This window comes from Corvus brachyrhynchos, unplaced genomic scaffold (genome assembly GCF_000691975.1).
Source record: "Corvus brachyrhynchos isolate BGI_N302 unplaced genomic scaffold, ASM69197v1 scaffold62, whole genome shotgun sequence".
Lineage (NCBI taxonomy): Eukaryota > Metazoa > Chordata > Aves > Passeriformes > Corvidae > Corvus > Corvus brachyrhynchos.
The window spans coordinates 3,642,924-3,663,243 of record NW_008236629.1 but is presented as its reverse complement, the minus strand read 5'-3'; the positions used below and the strand labels follow the sequence as shown (position 1 = coordinate 3,663,243).

At 43.7% G+C, this 20,320-nt stretch overlaps 1 protein-coding gene across 1 annotated transcript in view; it reads left to right on the top strand.

Moving 5' to 3' along the window:
• Window positions 1-20,320, top strand: part of TNNT3 (troponin T3, fast skeletal type) — a 41,562-nt gene that overhangs the window by 9,705 nt on the left and 11,537 nt on the right. Inside the window, 14 exon segments of the mRNA XM_017726623.1 lie at window positions 272-319; window positions 862-997; window positions 999-1,028; window positions 5,762-5,796; window positions 6,910-6,923; window positions 7,589-7,606; window positions 10,128-10,145; window positions 11,783-11,800; window positions 14,039-14,053; window positions 16,269-16,304; window positions 16,589-16,600; window positions 17,788-17,799; window positions 18,181-18,201; window positions 18,534-18,551. Of these exon segments, the coding sequence (XP_017582112.1) occupies window positions 272-319; window positions 862-997; window positions 999-1,028; window positions 5,762-5,796; window positions 6,910-6,923; window positions 7,589-7,606; window positions 10,128-10,145; window positions 11,783-11,800; window positions 14,039-14,053; window positions 16,269-16,304; window positions 16,589-16,600; window positions 17,788-17,799; window positions 18,181-18,201; window positions 18,534-18,551 (431 nt within the window).

The following is a 20,320-nucleotide window of genomic DNA, read 5'->3' as shown; positions in this document are numbered from 1 at the left end:
GAGGAAGGGGATGGGAAGCTGAAGCCTGGGATATTTAGTGAAATGGAAACCGTGAACCAGAGGATTGTGTGAGGCACTGCAATCCTCTGCTGGAGTAGTCATGCAACTGTGCAGAGTGCTCTGGCAGCAAAACCACTCCAGGCACCCAGGCTCCAGCCACCTGCAGCTGCCCTCCCTAAGAAGTCCTTATTTAAATAATGCTTTCATATCATGCTAAGAAAGGCTTATAAACTCTTTTGCTGTGTTCCTCCTCTCTTTCTTTTTGTTCCAGGTCCCCTCAAGCCCTGGTGCGTGGCAGAGCCCTGGCAGTCTCTGAGAGGTGGGTGTGTGCCACACAGCCCTCGAGCACAGACACACTTGAGGCAACACGTGTGCTAAGTGCCTCTGCTTTCTCATGTGCCTGTGACTGCTGGTTTCAAAGAGCTTTCGACATGGGAGGTCCACAGGCCTTCCCCAAGCTCTTGCCCTGCAGCACAGCCAAAACCCTTTGCATGTGGAGTGGCAGCTGGGAAGAGCCCCTGCCCAGAGGGGAGAGTGGGAGTTGCTGCTGTGTGTTGAGACTGTGAGATCCAGGGTGCCACAACCAGGTTTTTAGCAGTGATCATGCACCATGGAGCTATGGGCCCCCCTAATTTGTTTCTGAAGTGCCTTTGCCTCAGATACCCCTCTTTGAGCCCTGCCTGCCTGCCTGGTTGTAAATATAGAAACATAAGCCCTGGAGGTTTTTTTTCTCCAAACATGTCCCTCCCATCTTAGCATCATCTGTGCAATTCCTACAGCTGCTCCTATACATGGTATGACCTTTTTTTTCCCCTTCCCTTCCTTCCCCCTCCATCTCATCCCCTCCCCGCCTCATCCCAGCTCCCTTCCCTTCCCTGCCCAGCTCAGGGAGTCTGGGGCCAATCGGCTCTTCCAGACGATCAAATGTCACTATAAGTTGAGAGCTGCATCACCTTGGGACGCCTGCAGATCCCAGCCTGCCCGTCCCCTCTGACAGGGACCCTGGTGCTTCTCTCCACTCCTCCCGGGTAAGTGGGATCTCTGGCAAGGGGTGCTGCTGGGGGGCAACACTGTGGAAGGAATGAGCCTTGGTTTGAATGGAGAAGCACCAGGGGAGGGTTGGGGTCCACAGGATCTGGGATCTGACGCAGGATTCTAAGGAAAAGGCACTTCTTCCTGGCTTTAGTTGGGCATCTCACAAGTCTCACGTCACCCACAGAGGTTTGGGTGCTGTGAACTCTCAAGGATTAGTAGTGGGACAATAGATCCTTCCAAACCAACATGTGGGGCTGGAAATTAAGTGTGATCTCTAGAGGCACTCAGCAGCAGGAGAAAAGTGCTGACCTTCCCTCCCCTGTCACCCAGAGAAAGGGATGGCTGAGGCAGGAGGTATGAAGGGCAGGACCATCAGGCAGCTTCTGGTGGGTGAGGAGGCTGTAGGTCTAGAGGGAGATCTGAGAAAATAAAATGTGGTCCTGGAAAACTGCCCCCTCCCACAGGAAGAAGAAAATTGTGAGTTTTTCATGGTCAGGCCAGCGAAGTGAAGGAGTCTGAAGTCATGAATATGGGGAGCATCCCATCACCACTCTGAATTTACCCCTCTCCTCCTGCCCCTCCACTCACACAGGGAATTTCTCTCACAATTTTCTCATTTTCTGTGGGAGTGGGAAGTATTCCATGACTGTATTTATGTTTCTTGGATCAGCTTCTTGCTCTCAGGTGTTGGGTATCCTATAAGGGCAGGAGGGACACCAGTACAGGTGACTCTGGTGCCAGCAATTTGGGTGAGAGCTGTGCTGCTGCTGTGGGGGAGCTCCAGTGAGGCTGTAGGCAATTGCTGGGGCAAGACCCAGGGAGGTGGTAGGGTCCCCAAGAGATGTTCGAGAGGCACCTGGGTGATAGGGTTGAGTGGTTCAGGGGTTACAGTGGTAGTGCCGCATGGACAGTTGGACTGGATCATCTTGTTGGTCTGTTCCTACCTTGGTGATTCTTAGACCAAGGAAAGGCAGGGGATATAAGCTAAGTGTGGCCATTGGCTTTTGGTCCTCTGTCTCAGCCTTGATATCCCTAGAAAACCCCTTGCAGGGATCAGACAGCTGATACCACCCTGAAGACAAGGATAAAGCATACGTTTTGGGACAGGGATTTGGGATTTTGCTCTGTGTTAGTGGACCCTGCAGCAGTGCTTGAGTCCTGCTACTCTGTTTCAGTGTTGGAGAGAAACATATGCATATGTTCATATATTTACTAATATAATATATTAATAGATATAGATAATACACGTATCGTTTAATATGATGTGTACGTATATTGAAAAATCCATGCAGTGGGTTTGCAGCAGCTACTGCTGGGAAATAGTGGCCATGTGGTGCTTGGTGGATCACAGCCCCAGTCCTTACCTGAGAGCTGTCCCTGCCAGGTCCCACAGCCCATGCATGGCCCCTTTTGTCCTGCCCCCTTTCCGTACGGCTCTTGCTACCTTGCCTACCTTGTATGGCCTGGCTTGGGAGGGGATGATTGATGGGTGGGTTATTTCCAGGGGTGGCCTGGAGGTGCAAGGCAGCCCATTCCCCCTCCCGGGTGCATTCTCAGCTGCTAAGAGGCTTCTTGGGATGTGCTGGCTCTGCTCTTTCAGCTGAGGCCAGGAGCATTTGGGGCCAAAAGGGATGTGGTATTCCTGCCCACCTGGGACTGAGGATTGGTGTATTTGTCCTTCCAGTGACCTGCTTGGCTTGAACGAAAAGCAGAAAATAACCTTTTCTTTCACCTTTACAGGGTGAGAGCAGGCAGGAAGTCTTCTGTCTGGTGAAACTTTGCCATGTGTTTTGATTTCCTTCCAAAGGGTGGGCAGTATTAACTAATTGATTTTATTACATCCTTAAACCTCAGTCAAGACCAGAATCCATTTTTCTGCCACTATGCAAACAAAGCCCAATTATTGCCTGAAGGTGCTAACAGCCTTAATCCTGGGCTGCATTTGCTGTGTGTACAGTAATTTCCACCAAAGGGTAATCCTGAGCCAGCTGGAGACTTTCCATTGCCTTGGGGCAAACTTAATCCTAACTGCAAAAACTGCCGCTCTTAACAGATTGCTTTCTTTATTGCCTTTTGGATGTAAATATAGTCCAATTTTGCTAGCTGCTTTGATGACAGAGTTAGCTATGTGGATAGTGCTGGGCATCAAAGAACCTTTCTTGTCCTGGGTGGCTGTAGCTATGACAGTCTGCATTTTGCCCTTGGCTTTAAGGGACCAGATGGCTTTTGAATGCCATGAAGTGGGCAGACACCTTGTTCTTCTTGAAGCTAAACCTTTTTACCTTTCCAGTCAGGGGCAGTGGCAGTCAGCTGCTGCCTTAAATACCAGCTTTTCTTGACAGAGGGACCAAACCTGGTTGATTGTTTGGCCCTTGCAAGGCTGAAATCTGTGATCTTCTCCTGGATTTTTTTGTCCCCCCTGCCCTCTCCTGTGGGGTTCCTGCGTCTGGCTCATCTTTGTACAGAGTCTGCCAATACACTTGTTATTAGTTCATTTTATCTGGGGCCAAGAAATCCCCTCAGGGCTGGGGTCTTACAGTGTCAGGGATGCTGGCATTCTCGCTCCGCTTTTATAGCACACGGACAGATGCCATGCAAAATCCCATTCGCATTTGCAGCGCTTGGATTAACAAATATGGAAGGGGGTAGGGGAACAGCCAATGTGACAACCCTCAGCAAGATGTCCTTAGAGCTAAATTGGAGACTAGATGAGCTCATTCCAATAACTGCTAATGGAAAGCCTGATTGCAAAGACTCCCGTTGACTTCAATTGCCTTGGAAAGAACAGCGTGCGCTGCGCTACGTGCCTGCCCTGCACTGAACAGACGCTCCCTCTCTGTCTGCACACAGAGGGTTCTCTTAGTGGTATTACTCTTCTTCTTACTGGAATGAGAGAGGAGTTTAGCCCACAGCCTTTAAAAAGTCCTCATATTTTTTTAAATCCTCCACCTTGGGAAGAAGGAAAGCTGTATTTATAAAGGCTTAATCCATGGGAGGATTGGCCATTGCCCTGAGTCTTTACAGAACATGTATTTTGGAAGAAGTCAACAGCTGGGTGTTAGGCAGGTTCCCTCCACAGGCTTTTGCCTGGAGGAGCTCTGCTGTCCTGTTGCATAAACCAACATACTGTCAAGCATTATTACTAATAGCTTGAATTATTTCTGAAGGCTGAAATGAGACTGCTAACATGCTTGCCACTGAGCAGATAGCAAATGGAAGTCTTCATCATTTCTTTTATGAAATCTAGACTGAAAAGACCAGGGGAGAGAGACCAGCAGTGTTGTAGCATTCAAGTAGTTAACAGAAGAGCAGTATGAATTGGTGAGCAGAAAACTCATTTGAAAGCTGAAATTCCTCCCAAATACAAAATTCCCCCCACTCCCCCTGCCTGGTAGGACTAGAGTCCCCAAAGTACTCCTTGGGATGGCTGTTGTACTCAAGGAGTGGGCAGCCACAGCTACAAAGTTAAAAGCAGCCTAGGACCAAGAGACCACTGAACCCAAATCTCACGTGTCCTGCCAGTAGATTACCCCTCCCATCCAGCACCTCAGGTCAGGTCATAACACAGCCACTGCTGGCACTACTTCCAGGGCAATGCTGAATTTCAGAAAGAGAATAAATGAGGAACTAGAAGAAAAAAACATTGGCTGTTTATCTCTCCTTGCAACATGGGGGTTTTAAATCCTGTTGATGTTAATGTATGGTGCCCAAGGTCATTGCTGGGGAATGGAGAGAATCCCTTATAGGGCAGGGTTGGAGCCTGTGGGATTACTGCCTTCCTCTGAAATAGAAAGCTGCTGAGCTGCAGTTGTTCCTTTTGAACTTAAGTCAGCCCACCTGCTCCTTCAAGACATCTCTCATATATCAGCTGAATAATGAAGTCATGAAAGTTGGGGTTTGGGCCAGCAAGGAGAAGTCTGGCTTTCTAATTTAGGATCTGCTGTGGATTTGGAGAAATTTTCAGGGGCCTTTCCTCATCTTCTCCCCCAGCCTCAGGGCAGCTGATGCTTTTAGGAAAGCCAGAGTGTGTTGCATTACATAGAAATGGTTATATCAGTGTGAACTGCCTAACTAGGCATGTGGCTGGTTTTCATCTTAAACTAATAAAACAATTATTGTTCGCTCACTCATCAGTTGTATAAACCAGACACACTTTTGGGTGCTGACAAATTATCTCTAGGTATACTGGTAGTTCCAGTTATTTTTGTAACTCTGAATGCAGCTTTGGAGCTGGCACCATCCCACCTGTGGTAGCATGAAAGAAGGAGAAATTCCTCTAATCTCGCTGGAGCGATGGAAATGTCAGATGGGTGTGGGAGGACACCCTGGCCTTGCCCATCTCCCTGAGCTCTGGGGATTTTGTAATTTAAAGCCAGGACTAGGCAGCTCCTGGGTCTGCCTATGGGAAGCAGCTGAGTTGATGGGATATGTCTTTCCAGATGATCTTTTTCTCCTCCTCTCCCCTTGTCCTCTGACATGGCTGGCAAAGGTTTGTGCTTCTCCCAAAACGTCAGTGTTGGTGGGGAACTGGTTGCTGTGTGGGAAAGCAGGTGCTTGGCTTTTTTTGTCCTCAAATGTCAATCCATCTGCTTCTGCCTTGGTATTTTTTATGAGGTGCACTCACTAATAATACCTTTTTTCTTCTTCTTTTTTTTCCTATTTTTGTTTGTTTGTTTTGTTTGTTTTTTGTTTTGTTTTCCTTTTCTTCTCCTTCTCTTTTGTCTAGCAACTAATTGCCAACATGTCTGATACCGAGGAAGTGTAAGTAGAGAGAAAGTTGTCTGTGTGTTTATCTGCCCAGCTTAGCTCCACACAGCAGAGCGAGGGCACCCCTGCAGTTTGCTGCTCTCTGCTCAGCCTGAAGCCCCCTGAGCTAGTGAAAAAGGGACATCTTGACTTAGAGGGTCAAAGACCCCTTGTGTCCAACACAGGACATCTCCTAAACACCTCCACCCAGCTCAGCCTGCCCTCCATGGTTGTGGCACTGCACCTGGAGGAGGGGAAATAAAATCCACAGCACAGTGGAAAAGATGCTTTCTTCCCTGGTTTAACAAATCTAGAGTAATATGGCCAAACCCAATGGGATCATTTGACACTTTTGCATCAGAAGGTACAGAAGGCAGATTTAGGGCAGTCATGGGATCAGAGGAATCATGGACAGACCTACAGTGATCACTTAGCTCTCTCAAGTTCAACTCAACTTGTATCATTCTGTCCAGCTCTTAAATATTTTTTCTGAGGATGTAATTTGGCACCTTTTTCAGGCAATCCCTAACTAACATGTCTTTCTTCTAGGATGTGGCCCCAGGGTTGCTGTGGGACTTGGGTTTCATGCAAGGGGATGGTAGAGCAGGAGAAGCTGGCAAGTGCGGGCAAGGAATGGGAGCAGACCACGAGACCTGTGTTGCTACAGGCACGGGATAAACATTGAGCAGCACCTGTTTTATGCCAGATTTTGTTAGACAGCCCTAGGGTTCGGGGAGGCTGTAGCACATCTGGGTTGCTGTGGGCCATTGGCTGCAGGCTGGGTTGCCTGGCACACTGGGACTGAGGGCCACTTTTATCAGCCCCTGTGCAGTGCTCGTGTGCGGGTATCATGTCAGAGCTCTGGCGTGGAGGATTATTCCTGGATATGGATCCATACACGCCTTCAGAATCAGGAGCACTATTTAAAATAAACCCAAACCCAGTTACTTTACTACTCTTAAAACCAAGTATCTCCTGGAAGAGCAGAGAAAATGGGGGAAAGAAAAAACAACAGACTTTAAACAACATTGCATTGGGTTGCTTCAGTGTATGGTTTAAAGCTTGACATCAGTACAGAGCGGGATAAATACTTATCTGGTTTCAATATCCTTTTTTCCTTTCTCACAGGGAACAAGGAGAGGGTAAGTCTTAAATCCGTTTGTAATTGCTTCTGTGCAAGCCTGCAACACTTGCTGGCTGTGTCAGCTGGTATGGTTAGACAAATCTGAAGCTTCTTTTTTGTGCTTCTGTCTGTCTGACTGTCACCAGCTTCTGGTGTTTTTACACTACCTGTAGCACCCTGGCCGTGTTCGTGCTGCGGGCAGCCTGTGGGGTTTTAGCCCCAAATTGATGCCCTGGTGGGAGGGGATGCTGCTAGTTTTTGTAGGGGCACTGCCATCTGCTGGCAATTTATTTTGAAGCTTTTGTATGTGTCATATATTCTGGTTTTAAAACATAAATCCTCACAATGTTTATAAGCAATATGCATAGAAACTTTTCTTATATTCAGAGGCACTCTCTGCTACCTCTTCCCTTCTAATGCACGTGTAACCTTGCGTTTCCGTTGCCCAAGGAAAAATTCAATACTTTATCATCTTCTTCCCCTTTTTATAACTCCTCTTTTTTATTTTCAAAGTAATTTAATCTGTTATTTGACTTGCTGATTTGCAAGTGGCCTCTCAGAAACCATCTTGCCCAGCATCCCTCTGAGCACAGAGGGCTCTGCTGTGGGTAACATTCTACTGTTGTATCAAAGCTGATGGCTGATTTGTCTGCTTTTTTTCCCCCCTCTCCCATTTCAATGCAGAGGAGTACGAAGAAGAAGGTAACAAAAAAAGTGGAACGTAATTTATCTTTCTTTGGTTCTTGGTCCTGCTTTTCTTTTGTCTACACTTCACCCTTCTCTTTGGCGCTTGCTGCTAAAGGCGATCTGAAAGACTTTATCAGTAAACCAGTTGGAAAACAAAAAAACAGTCAAGTGTTTTGGGGCTGTGATGTGCAGAGCCTTCATGTTACAGTGAAATGGCGTATTTGTATGAGGGGATGGTTATGATGTAAGCTGGGGTCTAACCTGCCCACAAACTTGGAACATTTTAGGGCAGGGACTGGTGCAGAGTGCACATAACATAGCATCGGTGAAATCCTGCCATTCTCATTTTGGCAGTGTCCACAGACTGAGCTTAAATTTTGAAATTGAAAAGAAGAGCACGTTGTCCAGCTCCTGAGGAGCAGCTGACAGGGCACTGCTGAGGATAGAAAGGCAAGGCAGAGAACCAACTGGCAAAGATGAAGTTTCTTACCATGCCTTTAGCTGGCAAAATGGGATTTGACAAGCTGTGAGAGACAGAGTGCTGATCTGGAAAGATGGAGCATGAAAAACCCTTCTCACCCAAATTGTTTCACCTTTTGTAGGCAGCAGGGAGAAGATGCTTTTGGAGATGTACCACTGTCTTTACTGGACATTTTTGACACACTGGTTTCAGTTCAGGCAAGTGTAGCTGCCAGTTGTCATCCTTCATTTTCCCAAGGTGTCTGGAACAGAGCTAAGGGCCAAACTCTTGGAATTTCTCCCAGGATCTGCCCTTAGTGTCTAAGGCATCTTTTAAGGGGTTGAAAGAAAAACCCTTTACTGGAGGTGGAATATTTGTATGTGGAGGCTATGAAACCAGCTCGGAGACAGAGAGTTGTCCCTTTTGGGATATCCATTTTGGGGATTTAAACACAGCAGCTTTTTTTTCTTTCTTTTTTTTTTTTTTTTTGGCCCTGGATTCCTCCAAGTTGCTGCAACAGCCAAATTCTCATCAGTGGTGGTGGGAACAGAGGTGCAACTGTGGCCATGTTGAGAATAGTAGTTTCTGCTATAAGGTACATTATCCTTAAGTCACTATTTCCCTGGCATTGCTTCTGAAGGGACCAAGAGCTCAAAAAAAAGAAAAAAGAGACACCAAATAGGTTGTAGAGCTGCCTTCAGTCATCATCTGTCTCTCTGGTCATGCGTGGAGTGGTAGAGCCAGGAAGGGGAAAGTGTTCTTCATGCTCCATCCTTCATGTCTTGTCAAATGTCAAAAGAGCAAGCAAAGGGTGTTGCTCCTGCAGACAAGCCTTCCTTAAAGGAGAAGCATTTCTTGCCTTTCTCCTTTCTTCCCTAACTGCCTACTTTTTGTTTTCAAGTATTTAATGACTGATATGAAATTAATAGGCAGGTGACTTTCAATTTTTTTTTTAATCTGCATGACTTACTCCTCTGAGGTCTCTTCTCCTTGCTCTATACTTTTGCTTGACCTTTGTGTTTCTTTCTGATGTCATCCATTTCTTTTCCATATAACTTTTCTCCATCACTTTCTAACCACCATTTTTCTCCAGGCCTTAGCTCACCCCCCAGCATCAGTTTCTAACAGTTTTCTGTTTTCATTTTCCTGCTTGCTGTTGCTTCTTGTTCCATGACACTTGCCACCTGAAGCTCAGGAAGAAGGTATGTGACATGGCTCCTGCTTTCCTTCCCTCTCAGTGTGGAGGGAGAATATGTGTGAAGACATCCAGAGCAAATGGTTCACATCCAGTGGCCAGGACTCTGTCTTGAGCCACAGACATCAATGCAATAGTGGACATTGATGTTGTTTATTGAGCTGGTAGGAAATTTGGCCTGTTTTATTTGTTTAAAAAAGCCAAACCAAAACATTTATATATATGAAAGAAAATGCATCTGTATATTAGAAAAAATATAATATACATACATACATAATTTTTTATATATGTGTGTGTATATGAGTATATGTATATGAAAACAAACATACATATATATATATATGTTTTGTTCTACCTTTTTTACTGAACTGCTTGACTTATTTTTAGTACAATGGTGTCAAAATGAATATTATCAAGGGAGGGAGACCCCCTGCAAAATTTATATTCATCTGGTAAAATTCAGGAATGAATTTGTTTGAAATTTCAAAAATTGATAAATGTTAGTGAAACTTTTTCACCATTTGAGAAAAAAATGTAAAGCAAAAGAAATGCAGCAATTTTATTTTTCACTAAAATAAATTCACTAAAAGTTTGGTTTAGGGTATTTTAGCCAGCTCTAGTAAAGAATAAGATATTGGATGCCTTTTTATGTGGTTTCCACTTGTGGTCATATTCCCATATTTCAGTAACATTTATAACCCCATAATGTGCCCATAAAAATGTTATTTTTAATTCTCTCTCACCCTGTAATTCCATCATTGTGTATTCTTACCCATAACGGCCTGGGAGCTTGGCAAACCTCAGGAATGTCCCAATAATGTATTTCCTGTTTTAATTTTCTCCTCCCATTTCTTTTGCTGTGTGACGTTTCCCACCCACAGAAGAGGCTCAGGAAGAAGGTAGGTGAAGCAGCATCTTGGCCGTGCTGGTTCCTGCAGGAGGGCTTGGTGCTGATGTGCACCTCGATTTTGCAAGGTGGTAGAAGAAAGCAAGAGACAAGAGAGATGCTGGGACAAACCATCTGCAGGAAGAGGGCTTTCCTTGTCCCTTGCACAAGTTTCACTGAGGGTACCCATATCCTCGTGTATCTGTGCAGACACCTCTGCTCCAGTTTCGGGGAGGGAGCAGCAGGGGAAATGTGGATACCATCCCTTTATCCAAGACACAACATGCTCTGAGGCTGATTTTTAGCCCTGGGTACTTGTGTGCCATGGAATAACTGAGGTCTGGCTAGGAAGCTTTCTATCAGGTGCCAACTGGTTTCTCCTACATAGCTTGGCAGATCATGATCAGATGGATTTTGAAGTCAAAATCCATCTGTGGTAAAATACATGCTTAGCCCTATGTTATATAGTACATATGCTATAATATGTCATATTATATGTAATATATCATATATATTATAAGTTTATAAGCTATAATATATCATATGATATATAATATGCATAATACTGCAGAATTATAACCATGTAGATGCTGGTAAGTAACCCCAGCTGGCTCCCCACACTGCACACAGCGCTGGCAAGGCGGAACAGACAGGGCAGAAGGGGGGCTGGAACAGAAACTCACCCTTTGCACTCGAGAGGTTTGGGATGCAGTGCTCCAGGTGCAAGGAGCCAAAGGGTGTGTTGGTTCCATATTTGCAAAGCTTTGTGCTATGGGCATGTTTTAAACAGGGCTAAAGCTGTTTATAGTGCCACGATAGACCCACTCTGAGTTTGCAGAGTTTTTACAGCATCCAGGTCCAGACGGTTTTACATTTCTTGTATCTGTGTGTGCTCTGGTCACCCGTCTCCATTTCATCTCCTCCTCTGTTTCTTTATTTCATGTGTCCTGTGCTTTTTTTCGTAAACCCTCTGTTGCATTCACACACTCTTTAGTCTAACTGTTCTCATTTTCCATCTCATTGCTTTTGCTTCCTGCCACATGTCACCTGATGAAGCTCCTCCGGCAGGTACGTGCCATCACCTTCCAAACTGCTCCCTGCTGTCTCCTTGGTGGTGGTAGTGGGGACTCAAGGGTGGTGTAAGAGGAGCAGTACCAGTTTGCCTTTTTCCTTCTGTTATCTTTGCTTTCCACCTCCCCTCTGTGACTGGCTCTGCCGCTGGCTAACACACAGGAATAATCTCAGTGCAAGATCCGGCAGAGACGGCTCAGTGGTAACCCGGCCCCTCTGCCACCCCTGCCCTGTGCAGGGCTCACCATAAAGCCCATCTGGGCAAGGGCAGGAGCTGTTCCTCTAAAACTGGAAATAGAGAGAAGTTTCAGCACATGATATTTGAGCTTACTGTGAGATTTTCCCTCTTGATATGTTTTTGCCCCTTCCCTTCATGTGGTGAAGTTGTTTCCCAGCCACATGTGCCTCAAAATCCTTTTTATCTCCAGGCCATTAGCACATCCTTTACTGGGATAAAACTTTTCCCTCTGAGCAGATTTTTCAGCCTATGAAGGGTTTTCAGCCTATTTTATCTCATGTAACAATGTGTTTCTCCTAATGTTCCTTTGCATCCTGTCCCGTCACTCTTCACACCTAAAGAAGAAGCTCATGAGGAAGGTATGTGATGTGACTCCTGGATTCCTGTCTTTCAGAGTAAGCTCTGGCTTAGCCAGTAAACCATAAGATGGCAAAAGGAAACAGGAGTTACAAATAGGCATATTAATGCAGACTAAAACTTGCCACCATTTTGGTTTTTGTACTGTCTGCCTTTGTGTTCTGTCTTGACATTGACTACACCATTGATGTACGTGGTAATTGTTGCACGAAAAAACCCTTGAAAACTGCTGGGAAATGTAAACCTCTTAAAAGGATGAACGTTGAAAAACTTTTACTCTGAGATTGGCTGGGTCTTCTTGGGAGGCTTATTTTGGACCATTTGGGGTGGATTTGGCCTCCAGACTATACGCAGAAATGCTCATGATTGGCTGACGTTCTTACAAAAGCCTTTCCACACATCTTTTTTCCAGCTTAAACCCTGTGGGTATAGAGCAAATGGTGATAAATTTGATGCTTTAGCTTTGCAAATGATTAAAGATGGTTTTCTTGTTCATATAATGGAGTTTCTAGGCTACTGTTTCATGGCAATACTTGCAGCCACCCAAAACGTGCTGGCCTCAGGTTGCAAATCCACATGGGCAAGCATCAGGGCTATGAAACAGCGTGCTGCTCCTGGCTTTGTGCAGGACTGCAGGAATGGCTGTATGAGACAAATCATCTGATACGGCCGCTTAAATCAGCTTTATGTTTTTAATATCTCAGACAATTTGCACCCTCACTTCCAGTACTGCTTTTCATATCCATACTCATTTTATTTCCTTGCAACATATTCTCAGTGCTCCCTTCCCCCTCCATTTTGCCCAAGCGAAAAGTTGTTCTGATGTTTCTAACGCTCTCATCTTCCTTTGCATTTTGCTCTGTGACTCTTCCCACACGCTAAAGCTCATGAGGAAGGTATGTGCCATGACTTGTGAATTCCTCTGTTTTTGTCTGGAGCAGTAACTCGTGCAGGAATTCTGGAGGTGGTTGAAGATGAGCCGATGCAAAAAATATCCTCTGCACGGTTGCTTTGCTCTTGTAGGATAAGCAGTGTGATGAGTAATCAGTACTAACTGCTGTTTGAAAACAAAGCCTGAGGCACAGGCTGGGCACTGCTCATGTATTCCCCAGCACCTGATGTCTCTAGCCAGGCTATTCGTATGGACACCAGCTGGTACAGGATAGTGTTCCCCAAACCGTTTCCTCTGGCCGTGTCCCGGGGTTGGAGGCGGGACAGCCATGTCCTGAGGCAACGCTGTGTCCCTCAGTTGGGTGCACCTCTTCCCTCATGCCCCTGCCACTGCACAGAAGCAGAACTCCCTTTTGCAGCAGAGTATGGAGATGTGGGGAGACTTGCACCTGAAGTCATGAGCGTGTCAACAAGTGACACGGTGTCATACCTACTTTTACTGTTGGGGTAAGGATTGGACCAAGTGGCATCATTTTGGTTGGAGCATATTTGAGAAAAGATGCAGTGTGTGCTTTTCCCGTAACTATTGGGATTTTTCTGGGTTAATGTCCATTATGCAAAAGCAAGGGTGGCAGGGTTGCAGTTTTACTCAATTTTGTAACCGGAATTAAAGTCCAGATCTGGTAAGGCAATCTGTGTGATTGACAAAATAGAAGGTCATGCTTATTAAAGCATCAGCCTGGCAGCCCCAACCCATTTACCTTTCAACTGCCCTTCTGCCTGCCCCTCTCTGCTTGCCCACCCAGGCTTCCATGGGATGCTTTGTCCTGCAGGTTGGAGAGCAATAACATACTCGTACTCATCCTCCCACATCGGTGTGCAGCCCTACACACCAGTGGTGAAATCCTGAGCGCCAGGGAAATCACTGCCAGCTCCTCAGAGCCCACTGATTTCCACAGTGCCTGGGATTTCTATGCACATGAATAAGAGCAGGTTGTCTATACCCTTTTTGCACATTCAAGCCTATGGGTAATGGATTTGCTTTAAATACAGGTAATGTTTTTGTCAACCAAAGGCTACCAGTGGCACTTGATTTATAACATTATGAATATATATGTTAGTAATCTGCAGCTTTTATGTACAAACAACCCTTCCTCTCCACGATTCTAATTGACATTCATATGTGCCCTCTATTTATTACTTAATCTTATTAATGGTTTTTATGCCTTTAACACCCCCTCCACCACCTTGGCTAAGGAAAGTGTAAGGGTTTTTAATTATCCTCTGTTTCTTGCTCTAATTCTCTTATCTTTCTTTGCATCTCCTTCCCTGCTACTTCCCTTTTAAAGAAGTCCATGAACCAGGTATGTGACTTCTGAATTCCTCTGCGTCAATCTGAAGGGTTATTGTGTGCTGGAAATACAATTCCATTTGGCAATTTCACAACTGGGTCATGTGCTGAATTGGGACAAAATGGAAACTTTTCAACCAACCAGAAAAAAAAAAGAGGAACACATTGTTCGACAGCTACTGAAAATTATGGTTTTTATTTAGCTAAAACATTTTCTTCCAACTTTTTTTTCCTCTCTCCTCAATGGAAGATTTCCAAATTTTGAAATGAAAATTTTATTTTAGATGCTTCTGAAGCATTGCCTTTATGGATAATGTGGGGTATATATAGTGTAATGCAAGAACAAATCTGGAATGAGAAGTTACCACAAGACAAAAACTGAAAAAGTTTTGTTCCAGAGATGTTTATATCTCTGCAACCTTTATGGTTGTGAAACGTCTACATTTTTTTAACCACAATCTCAACTAAATCTATGTGAGTTCTGAAATATTGAAATTTAATTGAAACTATGATTTATGTTGGAAAATTTTAACAGTAACTCTAGTATTATACTCAGGAATTCAAAGATGGTGGAAGTAAACATAAAAATCAAATATTAACGATAAACTGTAACTTGCAGCTTCCTCACACCTTTGACCAGTCATAATTTCCTCATCACTCTGTGATGCGTAATAATGAGGATGAAGCTAACTGCTGCATGAAAAATGTAGTAACATTTTTGGTAGACAAACATCTCAATGTATGAGCTGTAATAACAGACTTACTGGACTCGGAGCCATCCTCACAGTGCATATGGGAATGTTATCGTGTTTATTACCTGGAAAAACAGAAACGGAACTTGCAGTGTCCTCTAAACTGTCTGTGAAAATTACTCTGTGCCATTTGGAGTAGCTTTATTAAAGTAGTCACATCTCAGCAGCCTCCCACCCCAGCTACTTCCCTCTGCTGTCCACAGAGGGAGACCAGCCTCTTAGTCCAGAGCAGATCAATGCTTTTGCCAGGGCTGGAGTGAGGTGAAAGCTGATTGATTTTTACATGACTTAATACTTCAGCATTCATCTCTTCACTGCTTCTCATATCTCTCCTGTTCTCATCGCTTCTTGTTTCACATCCTTCTCTTCTCTTTTTAACCATATTCATTTTTGTCTCTTAATCTGCACCTAAGGTTTTTCTGACTTTGATTTGCACAAGCTAAAGGTCATTGCTTCCATCACAGTTGCTTTGCCTTCCTCTGTACCTCTTTTCCATGGTATTTATTGAACTACTCACAACTTGAGAGCTGGTTCTCTAGCACTGACAGATGTAGGAGCTTGAAATTTGTGCAAAACACAAGCTATTAACATAATATGATAAACAATAAAGCCTCCCCATGCTTTATTTTCCCTCAGTAACATAAAGCATCGTAAAACCAAAAGAAAATGTAAATATGACGAGCTTGACAAAAAACTTTTACGTCAGAAGGAGGCTGTCCCAGCTTTTCATGTAACTGCATGATTATTTAGTTTCTGTTATTAATGCTGTCTTTGCCTGCCACATCTTCTAAGTCATAGCTTTGGCCTGCACAAGTTCACAGTTGTTGCTGTTGTGGGATTCCTGCTCTAATTCTTTCATTTTCCCTTGTTGACTCTTTCCACCTAACCAAGCTCATGTTTGTGACATCTAAATTCCTATGTATTAATCTGAAGTGTTCCTGTACATAGGAATTTGAAGATGTTGAAGAATACCAGAATCATGAAGAATCAATCCATTCTTGAAATTCCCTAAAAATGATTTTCCCTATAGAAAAGTATAAATATTGTTTATAACTGAAGGATCACCATCTAAAAAGAACAAACTTTTTTAGTGCCCCTGAAAACTTTTAGGGATGTGACTACCCCACAGCCCTGGCAGAAAGCAGGTACCTGGGCTGCAGAAGCCCAAGCTGCTTATAGCAGGGAGTGGATTGCAGCAGGATCCTGGCACACAAACTCAAGCAGTTTCTAGTCCTTTGCAGCAGAGACAAGCTCTGTGCACAAATATTGCCAGTTCTGCAGAGCTAAGTCCTCAATTTGCCAGCAGAGATTCTTACATGGTGAAGCTTCAAATGCATGCATAGGGGTACATCTAAAGCAGTACCTCCTTCAGTAATTCTCACATCCTCATGCAGCTCTGACAGCTAAAAGGGCAGCTGAAACCTAGATAACACTAAATGCTTGTAAAACTCTCAAATTGGGTGTGTTTTCTTTCAGATTTAAGGATCACCAGTGTTACTACACTCGCCCATGGTTTATAAATTTGCATGATTTAAACTGTTGCAAATCATCAACATTCAAATTCCCTTTACCTATTGTTTCTATGGCATCTCCTCCCTATCTACTTCATACCCCACTGTAATTACACTCATTTTCCACTCTTATTAACAGTTTATCCCTATAACTTGGTCTGCAAAGTATACTTCTTCAACCCAGTCTTACCAAAGTTTGAGGTGATCCCTTCCTGAATAACTTATTTCTAATTCTTTTATCTTCCTTTCCTGTGTTTTTCCCCTGACACATCCTACTAAATGAAGCCCCCCCTCCAGGTATGTGATTTAACTTCTAAACTCCCTGGTGTCTGTCTGCTGGGATGGTGTGTGTGAGAAGTGAATACAAGGTGATAGGGGATAACAACCTATCAGTTAAGGATGGATTATAACTTGCATGCCTTTGGGGTGGTTCTATTTTAGTTTAATATTTTTTCTCAGTAAAGTGTAATCAGCAGTAAGGAGGAGGAGACTTACTCCTTGCATGACAATTTCACTAGAAACTGGGGGAACACACATATTCTATTGTGAAGGGGTATCTCAGCAAAAAGTCTCCTTGTGGAATGTGTAAATTCTGCCCTGTGAAACGAGAATGAATGTTTCTTCCTATAGGGAAGGATTTACTTCAGATTTCAGGGTGGAATTTGCCCCATTGATTCCACATGGGGAATATAAACACCATGAGAGATTGTGGGTTTTTTATGCCTGCTTTGCAAAATATTTGGCGGTGTGTGTGTATGGCTGAAAAGCAAAATCTGCCCTGCAAATTCACATTGCTGACCTAGTCTCGCTTTGGCAAAACCCAGAAGAGTGACATGTAGACCTGCACAGACTTCTAATGAACCTTTTCTTCCTCTGAAGTAATCCATTTGTAATTTTACATTGCAAATGGATTTGAAGAGCAGCAGTACATTTATATAGACATCAAAGTTGTCTTCAAGGAAGAAAATGGCCTGAGCCATAGATCTAGAAGGGAACTGAGCTTCTTTGGAAGTTAGCTGAACGTTGATGATGAGTTATGGCAGGTATTTCAGCAGGTTTCTGAACCACACTGTGTTTATTTCAAATGGCTGAAATACTGCTGTAGTAAAGGATGGGTCCAATAGTGCTTTGAGAGTGCTGGCTATGTTCATGTGCATATTTCCAATCAAAGTAAACTTTGGTACACTGTGCTGTCAGGTTGTGCTTTATATCATATGATGATTAGAAGTGTTTTTTAAGCACTGCACTATTATCATAAATCTGCCTCTTTCACCTTTCCTGTTCTGTGACTTCTCTTTATGTGTTATTTCAAATGTAAATATTTTACCTGTTTACTTCTTAACTTCATTCTTGCCTCTCCTTTTCCTCTCTGCCCCTCCTCCCCATTGGCTCAAAAGCTCTTTTGGAGTGTGAAATAACAGATTTTTTGTTCTCATTCTCTTGTTTTCCATCGCAACTTGTTCCATGACACTTCACACCTGAAGTTCATGAGCCAGGTATGTGACACAACTTCTGATTACTCCACCTAGGTGCAACATGAAAGTGTGTCTGTGTGTGAGAGAGGGAGAGAACAGGAGTCCTGGGCTGGTAGAAGAGAAGAAAACAAGAGAAACAAATATTAACCACAATGATAATTTGCAGCTCTCTTCTCCTTTAACCTTCATGCTTACTGCTACTTTAACATTACAGAATTTTTAAGGCCTGACAGTCTCTCCAGATACCTTTTCTCGCTGCTTTAGTTCACTAATTCCTTTATTTTTTTCCCCCTTCATGCATTCCCTGGTCTCTTTCTCAGGATTCCAAGAGCTTTAAATAACTGTTCTGTTTTTTCTTTCCTATTTCCTGTCCTTCTATCACTGCTTGCACCATGACACCAGCAGAGGAAGCTCATGAGGAAGGTATGTTATGAACCTACAGGCCCTCATCCTTTTTCTCTTTCAGTGCTGGGGAAACTGTCAAAAACACTGACATTGTTCAAGAGAAAAGAGAGTATGGGAGGGAAATGATCTCTCTAGATGGATTTCGATGAACATGGAGAAAGGGCTGTATATCAGCCACATCAAATCACCAAAAAGGTGTTTTTTCTTCTTGTTCCTTCTCTGGAGAGTCCAAGGTTCCCAGCATAACAGGGAGGGAGTGGGGACAGGTGCTCTTAGAACAGTGCCAGTTGTGGATTGACTACTGTGCTTCTTCTCTTTTTCTTTTGTCCTTCAACCTATGGCCAATGAAGAAGGCGAATACAATGATGGTAGCTCAGTGTTATCTTAGGACAACAAAGTCATCCTTCTAACATCTCACTCTCTTTTATGTGTCTGTTTTTGTTCCTCACTTTATTTTAAACTCAGGAACTGGGCCAAAACATCTCTGCTGCAAAGAATCACTATGCATATCCAATCACCCTTGGGGAGTCATTAGTGTATTGAGAAGCCTCTACATCCTCATTAGGATAGTAGATGGTGAAAATGAAGCTCTAGAAGCTTGCTCTGGACTTGTCTTTTAGCCAGAATCTGTTGTATCATAGCTCTCATCAGCAAAACATCTCTATCCCCCCAAAAAATCAGGAAAGAATCTCTTAAATCGTAGTGGCGTATTTGAAAATGGAGCTGAGCCCTGCATAGCCATGCATCCCTCAGTCAGCCTTAGAAGGTCATGGGCTCCAGGCCTGAATCTATAGAAATGTAAACTTCTGATTAAGCCATGCACTTAAAATTGTCCTAAACATTAAATATGTGAATAAATTTATTCAGATGGGTGGAGCTAAATACAGCCTGGTTGTAATATGTGGTTGAGTGGGTGCTGGAGCACACAGGTAGGGACAAGACTCATTTGAAAGGACCAAATCTAAATGTGTGCAGGGTCAGTGTTGCTCTTGTATAAGATAACTTAGCCCCCTCCTCACCCAGTTTAAATGTATAGAAATGTTCTCATGGAGTTTTAGAAGCTGTTGAAGTAACTGGGTTCTTCCTGACTGCCCCAGCCCCTAGAACACCCAGGCAGCTGCTTCAAAAGACAAAGCCCAATGTCTTGAAAACACCCTGCATTTTATGTGTTTCCTTGTTTTATTTTGCTTTTGTAGATTTTTTTTTTTTAGTTGTTGTTCTTTTGTTTTAATTTTCTTGCTCACTTTTCAGGCTTCTTTTTTAATTTAGAGAAATACCCTGAGGACCTTCCTGAGCCTCTCTCTGTCTTCCTTTTTCCCATTCTTTTCTTTTATTTTTAATAGCATATTGATTTCCTTTTTTTCCCAAGGACACAGTGTGAGTAAGACATGTTGCTTCTGAGAAGTGGGATTAAGGGGGAGGGCATTTAGGGATTTCTGAGTGAAATAAAGGCAGTTAAGATGGATTCCCAGAGAAGGAGATCACCGTGTGAATATCTCATAGATTGGGCAGGAGAAAGCAAGGGTGGTGGTATTTTGGTGGTGTATTCTCTCTCTGTGCTAAGCCTTTCAGAAACCAGAAACTCAAAGACTCTCTAATCACCAGGGCAGTGAACTTGGATTTGCAGTGTCTCTTGCCATATTTTGGCAGGGTTGTGTGTGGGGATTTTGTCTCAGCCCCATGGTTCACAGTCAGAATGACCAGAATGTCAGTCAAAATCTGCCCTAGGAACAGGAATTTGCTATGACAATTCCTGCTTGTCAACAAATTTTGGCCCAGTTCCTTGACTTGGTGTCATGAAAGAAGGGGCATTTCAAAATAAATCCTATCCCTGGGCTGCTTTTGGTTCATACAGTATGAACAAAGGCTGGGTCATGCACTGCAGAGGATAGATTTTTTACTGTTTATTTTTTTAAAAAATACCCCTTTTTCTGGTTTTCTGGAGGTACCTTTAAGAACTCTAACTACAGTTTCTTATTTCAAGAACAACTAACCTTAATTTTTCTTTTTATTTTTACAATTGTTTGTTGGAGTGCTGATTTGTTGGCAGCTGAAACCAAATTCCCTCAGTTATTGACAGACAGGTGTCGATCCTGGCAACCAAGGTCAACAAACAAAACCAGTCATTTCCTGTCTA